General features: G+C 43.5%; 1 protein-coding gene across 1 annotated transcript in view; it reads right to left on the bottom strand.

Annotated features, from left to right (window-relative positions):
• pi4kab (phosphatidylinositol 4-kinase, catalytic, alpha b) overlaps nt 1-9,966 on the bottom strand; it is a 135,616-nt gene extending 125,650 nt beyond the window's left edge. Inside the window, exons 1-14 of the mRNA XM_082960479.1 lie at nt 9,725-9,966; nt 3,850-3,966; nt 3,559-3,652; nt 3,321-3,482; nt 2,870-3,132; nt 2,405-2,471; nt 2,133-2,281; nt 1,977-2,042; nt 1,791-1,887; nt 1,465-1,656; nt 1,268-1,368; nt 917-1,176; nt 585-680; nt 166-349 (exon numbers count right to left, since the gene is read on the bottom strand). Of these exons, the coding sequence (XP_082816605.1) occupies nt 166-349; nt 585-680; nt 917-1,176; nt 1,268-1,368; nt 1,465-1,656; nt 1,791-1,887; nt 1,977-2,042; nt 2,133-2,281; nt 2,405-2,471; nt 2,870-3,132; nt 3,321-3,482; nt 3,559-3,652; nt 3,850-3,966; nt 9,725-9,823 (1,947 nt within the window). The 5' untranslated portion in view covers nt 9,824-9,966. The remainder of the gene's footprint in view (nt 1-165; nt 350-584; nt 681-916; nt 1,177-1,267; nt 1,369-1,464; nt 1,657-1,790; nt 1,888-1,976; nt 2,043-2,132; nt 2,282-2,404; nt 2,472-2,869; nt 3,133-3,320; nt 3,483-3,558; nt 3,653-3,849; nt 3,967-9,724) is intronic.
• Nucleotides 9,967-10,274: the final 308 nt, after the last annotated feature.

Below are 10,274 nucleotides of genomic sequence, written 5' to 3' on the forward strand. Positions count from 1 at the left end.
CTGAGAGACGAGAGGTTGATGAGTTTACTGAGAGACGAGAGGTTGATGAGTTTACTGAGAGACGAGAGGTTGAGTTTACTGAGGGACATATTGCTGAGGGGAGAGGTAAAATAATTAAGTGTATACAGGATCAAGTGTGTGTGTGTGTGTGTGTGTGAGACTCACGTTCCCAGTGATGACCATGCATCCCAGCTGATCTATAATGAGTACGTCTAGCTGTGACGGCGGCTGGCAGAACTTCTGCTGTAGGATCTGCAGGATGGGCTCCATGACGCGGGGCGTGTCCCTCAGAGCCACCGCGATGTGACCCAGCGCTCTGATGGTGTGGTCTGGGATCAGATGGGCCTCCCTGGGGGAAGAGAGAAACATGCGTTGGTCAGAGGGGCTGTCAGTCATTGCCACGGACCTGGGGATTGGTCAGAGCAGCTATCAATCACTGCAGGAGAGTCTTTCTAACTAGCGAGATCACCTGAGGTTTCACTAGCTAACATTGACAGTCATTTCTCAGAGGTAATCCAGCCTGTCGATAAGTAAAGTACACTAACTGGTAATATTGGAGGGCTCAGATATGAAATAATACTTACTTGTCATTCTCCTGAGAGATGTAGAGACGGTTGGACAGGCTGGCCAGGAAAGCCTCCACTATAACACTGTCCATAGTCAGACCTGCCTTCAGACACCTGAGACGCAGAGAGAGGGAGGAGGGGGGCAGAGAGAGGGAGGAGGGGGGCAGAGAGAGGGAGGAGGGGGGCAGAGAGAGGGGGGAGGGGGGCAGAGAGAGGGGGGGAGAGCAGGAGGAGACAGAGAAAGAGAGAAGGGAGAGGGAGGAGAAAAGAGATGGCATAATTGGTTACCACGGAGTAAACACTGCTCATATTTCTCTCCTTTTCACATACAATATTTTGTCTTTCCTCACCTGCAGATGTTGTCAATGGAGATGTCTCGGAGCTGTTCGTACATGGAGGGCTGGCTCTTCTTATTAGCATGAGCACTGAACGTAGACTGGGAGTGCTCATTGGTCACATGGATCTTGATCTCTCCAGTCCCTGTGGTGTTCTGGCTGTGGTACTTGTACAGCTTGACAAGGACAGGAGAGGGGACCACCAGGAAGTCTCTGAGAGACGTGGTGACAGAGTGGGCCACCACCGGGAACCGCTCACACAGACGACCCAGACCCTACACACACAAAAAATGTGATTAGGTATAATAATACTGGTATTATGGCGCTCTTATCAACACAGTATTGTGAAGACATTACAAGCCTGACCTGTAGACAGCAGACGAGCAGGGGAATGTGAGCGATGATAACTTTACTGGACGTCTTGGACTGCAGTTTCTCTGACAGCTTGGAACACAAGTTCTCAGCTCCTGATCAAAACAAAACACATGAACAACAGTTGGTTTGGTGTTCAATTCAAATTCACGACCCAATGTTTTACAACACACACACACACACACACCCACCCTGCTCCTCAGTGACAGCCCAGACCATGAGGTCGACACAGGCAGCGTTAGCCTGGCAGCGTAGCTTCAGAGGACTCAGCTCACTGTGGAGGTGATCTACATCATGTAGGATCCTCTGCAGCTCTGACTGGCTACTACTGAACTGCTTCAGCACAAAGTCATGAACCTCTTTCACATAGCCTGTCTGCAGGTCTGGGAACACCATCACACCAACATCAAAAACATGTTAGTAGCACAGTAATAAACACATGTAATAAACTACTGAACTGCTTCAGAATAATCAGGTGATAGTAAAGGTTAAAGTGAGAGACCAGTGTATTTGTTACCTTTCAGGTTGTACAGCGTGTCTCTGAGCATCTTGAAGATGGTCACATACAGAGGATCACTGAAGGTCCTATAGTGCAGGTGCATACCTGGGTTCAACTAGATGGAGAGAACACAACAAACATGATGTAACATTGAGGAGTACACAGGACAGCACTTTCATTCAAATAGAGGGGAAATTAACCTACCTCCAGAAGTTCCTGCAGGGTGTTATCCAATGTTTTCAGAAAGGATTCAGAGACAAACTGCTCAACCTGCAAAATGCAAACAGAACACTCACAAAGGAATTCTGATAAACGATGTTCTACCCATTCTAATTCTATAGTTCTATTCTATGTACTGACCATGTTGAGGAGTTGGCGCAAAACGTCCAGAGGGACGTCGAACTCTCCCTGGGCACTACCCGTAAACAGAGGAGACACAGAGAAACTAGAACTGATGGTGGAGAAGTAATAGTCTGGGTCCACAGCACTACCATCAGGGAGATAGGAGCCTGGAGAGAGAAAGCAGGAGGGGGAGAGTGAGAAAAGGTACAAGTCAAAAAAGAGAGACACAGGCTACTTAGTAATAAACTGAAATACTTCAGAAATATATTACCTGTCTAATATATTCTTACCTTCAAAGTACTGTGCTGAGGGGTCAGCTGGGGAGCTGGGAGTGAGTCCTGCTCTCTCTGGACTGGCCTACAGACAGAGGAACAGATCATTTTCAGACATTTCAAATAAAAGCTTCCTTTGCCCTCTAGTGGCAGGCTATGGTAGTACAGTTCTATTCTCTGTAGTGATATAGAAATAGTAAAGGAGGAGCCCTTGCATCTTATGGTGTCTCCCTGATACCTGATGAGAATGAATGGTAGTAATATGGTGTAGTAGTAGTAGTAGTACAGTACAGTGCTTCCCAACAGTACACCATTTTTGTTGCAGCCCTGGACAAGCACACCTAAATCAACTTGTCAACTAATCATCAGGTCCTCAATGAGTTGAATCAGGAACGTCTGTCCAGGGCTACAACAAACCTGTGTGCTGTTGGGAGTACTGGAGGACCGGAGTTGGGAACCACTGGTCTAGTATAGTAATAGTACCTGTTGTGATATGCTGGACACGGAGCTTCCTTTGCGTCTGATGGTGTCTCCCTGACAGACTGTGAGCAGTGAGGCCGGCATGATGGAGCGGAAGTCGTTGAAGGAGCGCCGTCGTGATGGGTCGACATCATTGCCAGTGGTCACTGGCTGGGCTTCCGCCCGCGGAAACAGCTTGGACAGCAGGGGCTCCTCCGTGTTGCTATAGCGACCAAAGGCCCGGGCTACACCCAACAAGCAGGGCACAGTGTACCTGCACAGGTATTCTTGGGAGGGAGGGAGAACAAAGAAAGACAGAATGACAATGAAAAGGGTAGCCTTTCACCTGTCTCCACATACTGGTATCACAAAGTTTGGGAGGACAAGAGACAACAACAAGATAACTAACCAGTAACTAGCATATTCATGAAACACTGGGGAACATGAAATGGTGGAACAGAGAGCATGCTGGTACCTTTATCATGTCCCTCTGAGTTCAAGCAGATGTCCAGCAGGACCTGCATTATGTCCATGACGGCCTCTAGGATTTGTCCTCGCAGGGTGTCATCTCGCTGAGCCACGTCTGAGAGAAGAGTGACCAGACAGAAGCAGAAGTTCTCTGCCACTGGAAGGATATCTGTAGGACAAGAAGAAAGATCATCAACCAGTCAGAAAGGTGGAATTAGACATCATATTGACATCTCTCTCCTTACCCCGCCCTTTGCTTCCAGAGCTTTCTTCGATCCACTGGACTCTGGGAAGTCCCTTCAGCAGCCCCAGCAGGTAGGGGACGATCGAGTCTTTGTGCTACAATAAAAACATAATTCACAAACCACTCGAGCAAAGGCCATTAAACAGCTAAGGGGAGCACAGAAGGTACTATGGATAGGAGCCAATTACTGGTCCTGAGGAGTTCAGGGAACATCCATCCCGTAAAAAGCAGGATATAAATGCAACCCTTAACAGTGTCAGAGAGAAGGCCTCGCTGCTCCAGTTCAATGTACCTGTAGGTCAGACTTGACCAGGAAGATACCCAGAGCTAGGACCGCATCCCTCCTCCTCTCGTCCAGCTGGAACACCCCTCGGAAGTCCACTGGACACATGCATTGGAGCTTTTGGACCTGAAACAAAGAATAAACAGCAAACAAGTGGCTTACTAATCAAACCATCAGTCCTAACCTTCACAAATACCCTAACTGCTAATACAGGGCAAGGCCAACTGACATTCACGAGAGACTAACCGCTTGCCTCTGCTCCAGCTTTACAGATAAAGATAGTAAAGTACCCCTGGATTCCATGGCCTTCAGGAAAAACCACAAAGAATCCTATACCGCATAGTAACCATGGCATTGACAGCTTGACTGCACTCCATGCGAGGAGCCAAACAACTAGCCCTTAGCATTAATTAGCTTAGCTAACGAGGATCAGCCTTTAAGCTCAGTGAGGAGGATTACAGCCTAATGTCAACTCACCACCACAGCAGAGAGGGATACAAATCCAGTGATAAAATCACTCAGTCACACATACAGTTGAAGTTGGAAGTTTACATACACCTTAGCCAAATACATTTAAACTATGTCTCACAATTCCTGACATTTAATCCAAGTAAATATTCCCTGTTTTGGGTCAGTTAGGATCACCTCTTTATTTTTAAAAGAATGTGAAATGTCAGAATAACAGCACAGAGAATGATTTATTTCAGCTTTTATTTCTCTCATCACATTCCCAGTGGGTCAGAAGTTTACATACACTCAATTAGTATTTGGTAGCATTGCCTTTAAAATTGTTTAACTTGGGTCAGACGTTTAGGGTAGCCTTCCACAAGCTTCCCACAATAAGTTGGGTGAATTTGGCCCATTCCTCCTGACAGAGCTGGTGTAACTGAGTCAGGTTTGTGGGCCTCCTTGCTCGCACATGCTTTTTCACTTCTGCCCACAAATCTTCTATAGGATTGAGGGCAGGGCTTTCTCCAATACCTTGACTTTGTTGTCCTTAAGCCATTTTTCCACACCTTTGTAAGTATGCTTGGGGTCATTGTCCATTTGGAAGACCCATTTTCGACCAAGCTTTAACTTCCTGACTGATGTCTTGAGATGTTCCTTCAATATATCCACATAATTTTCCATCCTCATGATGCCATCTATTTTGTGAAGTGCACCAGTCCCTCCTGCAGCAAAGCACCCTCACAACATGATGCTGCCACCCCCGTGCTTCATGGTTGGGATGGTGTTCTTCAGCTTGCAAGCCTCCCCCTTTTTCCTCCAAACACAACGATGGTCATTATGGCCAAACAGTTCTATTTTTGTTTCATCAGACCAGAGGACATTTCTCCAAAATTACGATCTTTGTCCTCATGTCCTTTGTCCTCATGTGCAGTTTTTTATGGTGGTTTTGGAGCAGTGGCTTCTTCCTTGCTGAGCGGCCTTTCAGGTTATATCGATATAAGACTCCTTTTACTGTGGATATAGATACTTTTGTACCTGTTTCCTCCAGCATCTTCACAAGGTCCTTTGCTGTTGTTCTGGGATTGATTTGCAGTTACGCACCAAAGTACGTTCATCTCTAGGAGACAGAACGCATCTCCTTCCTGAGCGGTATAAAGGCTGCGTGGTGTTTATACTTGCGTACAGGTTTGTACAGGTGAACGTGGTACCTTCAGGCGTTTGGAAATTGCTCCCAAGGATGAACCAGACTTGGAGGTCTACAATATTTTTTTCTGAGGTCTTTGCTGATTTCTTTTGATTTTCCCATGATGTCAAGCAAAGAGGCACTGAATTTGAAGGTAGGCCTTGAAATACATCCACAGGTACACCTCCAAATGGCTCAAATGATGTCAATTAGCCTATCAGAAGCTTCTAAAGCCATGACATCATTTTCTGGAATTTTCCAAGCTGTTTAAAAGGCACAGTCCCACGGGGGACCAGTACGGAGTACGGAGAAGAAAGAAAAATGTATGAAATGTATGCATTTACTACTGTAAGGTCGCTCTGGATAAGAGCGTCTGCTAAATGACTAAAATGTAAAAAAAAAAAAAAAGATGTAAAAATGTAGTGTATGTAAACTTTGGACCCACTGGAATTGTGATACAGTGAATTCTAAGTGAAATAATCTGTCTGTAAACAATTGTTGGAAAAATTACTTGTGTCATGCACAAAGTAGATGTCCTAACCGACTTGCCAAAACTATAGTTTGTTAACAAGAAATTTGTGGAGTGGTTGAAAAATGAATTTTAATGACTCCAACCTAAGTGTATGTAAACTTCTGACTTCAACTGTATAATATATCATTCTAACCTTGGTGTATATAAGTGTACAAAGTTTTCTACCCAGAATTCTGGACCTTTAGGGCACAGTAGTAAGACTAGTGTACTTGCCATGGTTGCAATAGCAAGGTCATTTAATAGGATCTCTATGGTTTTATCATACCGTTCTGAATGTCCGTGGAAAACGGTGCAAACATACACACATACACAGTAGCAGTCAAAGGTTTGGACACACCTAGTCATTCAAGAGCTTCTTTATTTGTACTATTTTCTACATTGTAGAATAATAGTGAAGACATACAAACTATGACAACTCATATGGAATCACGTAGAAACCAAAAAAAGTGTTCAATCAAAATATATTTTTTATGAGAGATTCTTCAAAGTAGCCACACTTTTCCTTGATGACAGCTTTGCACACTCTTGGCCTACTCTCAACCAGGTTAATTTGGTAGTCACCTGGAATGCATTGCAATTAACAGGTGTGCCTTCTTAAAAGTTTATTTCCGGAATATCTTTCCTTCTTAATGTGTTTGAGCCAATCAGTTGTCTTGTGACAAGGTAGGGATGGTATGTAGAAGGTGGTCTTTGACCAAATAGGGCTAAGTCCATATTATGGCAAGAACAGCTCAAATAAGCAAAGAGAAACAACAGTCCATCTTTACTTTAAGACATGGTCAATCCTGAACATTTCTGGAAATGTGTTTCTTCAACTGCAGTCGCAAAACCCACCAAGCACTACGATGAAACTGGCTCTCATGAGGACCGCCACAGGAAAGGAAGACCCACCTCTGCTGCAGAGGATAAGTTCATTAGAGTTACCAGCCTCAGAAATTGCAGCCCAAATAAATCCTTCACAGAGTTCAAGTAACAGACAGATCAACATCAAATGTTCTGAGAAGACTGGGTGAATCAGGCCTTCATGGTTGAAATGCTGCAAAGAAACCATTACTAAAAAGACACCAATAAGAAGAGACTTGCTTGGGCCAAGAAACATGAGCAATGGACATTAGACCGGTGGAAATATGTCCTTTGGTCTGATGAGTCCAAATTGGACATTTTCGGTTCCAACAGCTGTGTCTTTGTTAGATGCAGTGTGGGTGAACGGCTGATCTCCACGTGTGGTTCCCACCTTGAAGCATGGAGGAGGAGGTGTGATGGTGCTTTGCTGGTGACACTGTCAGTGATTTGTTTAGAATTCAAGGCACACTTAACCAGCATGGCTACCACAGCATTCTGCAGCGATATGCCATCCCATCCAGGGCTGGGCAGTATACCGCTTTATTGCGATATACCAGTATTGATGTATGGACCGTTTGAGTTTTTACTTTACCTTCTATACCAATATTTTAATGTTTGGTTTGTTAAATGTGATATGCAGTGGATAACGCCCATTTTTATAGTTTACTTCACAACTTGAGTCATATCTCTCCACTTTCTCTATGCCGCTTTCCACACAGACATAGCCACGCCCCCTGTCACTCAAGGAGCGCATTTGATGTTCCTCAACTAAAGGACACGCGTTCAGTCTGCATGGACAATGCAGCATATGTAACACTGTTGATGACAACAATGCAGTTGTCACTTTGCTTCTTAATATAAATCTAATAGAATTATATAATTACACTATTAGCTCGTGTTTCTTACATCTGCAAACAGCTAGTTTGTCTTTTCTTAGCAAGCTGTTCCTAAATCGTGTTAGCCGCTGATGCTAATCGCTAGCTAGCTAATAAAATGTACTAAGAGCAAGCATAATTAACTATACAGCCTGATAATACCAGTGATTGTGTAGACCTAAATCAGCATGTTTGTGCAACAGTGTCTTCTAAATTAAAGAGGTAAACGCAAAGCAAGAATAGGTTAGCTACATGAAGTAGCTTAGAGAAAACATTCAATGTAGCCAAAGATTATAGGGTCCTTTAGGAAACAACTATCAACACATTAGTACCTATCCTGTCACAATAACTCCTCCCTGGCATTTTCATTCGTTGTCATGTCAAACACTATTAAAAGTGCCCACTATTATATTCCAACTATATAATTAGAATATACATTCTTCCCATGATTCCAACAGTTAACCCAAGTGTTTTGCTCTAAATCGCAAGTCAAATTGCAACATTAGGTTAAAAATAAGGCCCAGATTACTTGCCCATATCGTGCATCCCTATGTGGCAATGTGGAAATGATCTTAAATGCAGAAATGGATGAAAATGATGACTTTTTTGGAGTTGAAGTTGAACAGTATAAAGCAATAAGAATGGAGAAAGATCCATTGAAATCACTTAGAATAATGTGATGCCACCCTAGGATCACGCACTACTCAAAGAAAATGTAGAACTTTTATTATTAAAAAACATTAAATACCGTCAATTTTTATCACCCAGCCCTAATCCCATCAGGTTTGCGCTTAGTGGGACTATCATTTGTTTTCAACAGAACAATGACCCAAAACACTTCCAGGCAGTGTAAGGGCTATTTGACCAAGAAGCAGAGTGATGGAGTGGTGCATCAGATGACCCGGCCTCCACAACCACCCGACCTCAACCCAATTGAGATGGTTTGGGATGGGTTACACCACAGAGTGAAGGAATAGCAGCCAACAAGTGCTTAGCATATGTGGGAACTCCTTCAAGACTGTTGGAATAGCATTCCAGGTGAAGCTGGTTGAGAGAATGCCAAGAGGGTGCAAAGCTGTCATCAAGGCAAAGGGTGGCGACTTCAAAGAATCTCAAATATATTTTGATTTGTTGAACAAATTGGTTACTACATGATTCCATGTGTTATTTAATAGTTTTGATGTATTCACTATTATTCTACAATGTAGAAAATAGTACAAATAAAGAAAAACCCTTGATGAGTAGGTGTCCACTGGTACTGTATATACAGTATATGTGTTTGTACACAATTTAAAACAGAGAGACCATTCAGAGCAACGTCATTGATGACTTCCAGTTTTGCCTAAAGTTTGGCTGAAAGTTCCTCCCAACACCTGAATCAACATGATGTAATGTGATATAAGGCAAATGAGCAAACTGTCTGTTGAAATCATAGACCTTATGATTGAAATAAAGAACACAAAACATAAGTAAATAGTGACCAATCAATGACCAGAAATAAATTGGGGCGTTACCTTGGTTGACGTTTGAGAGCTGGCTAACTAATGGATATGCCAACTTCCTCATTCTGATGGAATGACAATCCACCATATCATAATCGACAGGACAGATAGCTAAACGCGTAGTTAGCAAGTGATTTGTTACAGTTATTAAACTAGGTTGTCAGTATGTAAAACTGCCTAGTTGTTGTGTCGTGTTCCGGTGTGAAATTACAAGCCAATTAACTAAGGGCCTCTACTTGTGAATGAATGTCTACAGTTGCTAGCATTGCTGTCCAACAGCCGTGTGCAGCTCTTGGAAAACGAATAATTAGCTAGTAGCTAATTTCGATAGCATCGCATATCACTGCCATATAACGTTAGCCATAGCGAAACGTTTTTTTTGTAAATGTATATTTTTCTGTGGCGATACTGTAAAAAAAGTAATGTTTACGGAACCGTATAGACAACTTAGCTAGTTAGCATACGTTCACTTTACTGCAACGCTAATAACATCACTCACCTTATCTATCGGCGCTGGGCGGTGTGCGGCCAAAGAGCGCGCCAGGGACAATACAGTGTTGAAATAAAAACCCCTCGCTCCTGCTCCTTTTGCAGACATGTTTATGAATCAAGACAAACGGGTAGTAAGAACATTATACAGCTTTTACCACTGCGAAGAGGACAAGCTAGCTAGCGCCCAACGTTAGTGCCTACTGCCTAGCAGACGGCCGTCACTAGTTACCACAGCCACAAGGTCATAATTATGGCTAAACCCCGCCTATTTCCAACAGGTCCCCGAGGGTCTCTGTGCTGCCACCTACTGATATGTCATCTCTCAGTGCAGAGCATCTCTTAGGAAAAGTGGGGGCTTTCGAAACGAACCACATAACAAGTGGGGATTTCGAAAGGAGCCATGTAAGGAGAAGTGGGGATTTCGAAAGGAGTATTAGAAGCGCTGGAATTCCATAACTACTAGAACCGCAATGACTTGATATTTCAAATACATATTATTATTTCAAATATTTAAGTGATAAAGCCGGTGTTTGGCGGATATATTGGCACGGGTGTTG

This window comes from Salmo salar, chromosome 13 (genome assembly GCF_965601325.2).
Source record: "Salmo salar chromosome 13, fSalSal1, whole genome shotgun sequence".
Classification (NCBI taxonomy): Eukaryota; Metazoa; Chordata; class Actinopteri; order Salmoniformes; family Salmonidae; genus Salmo; species Salmo salar.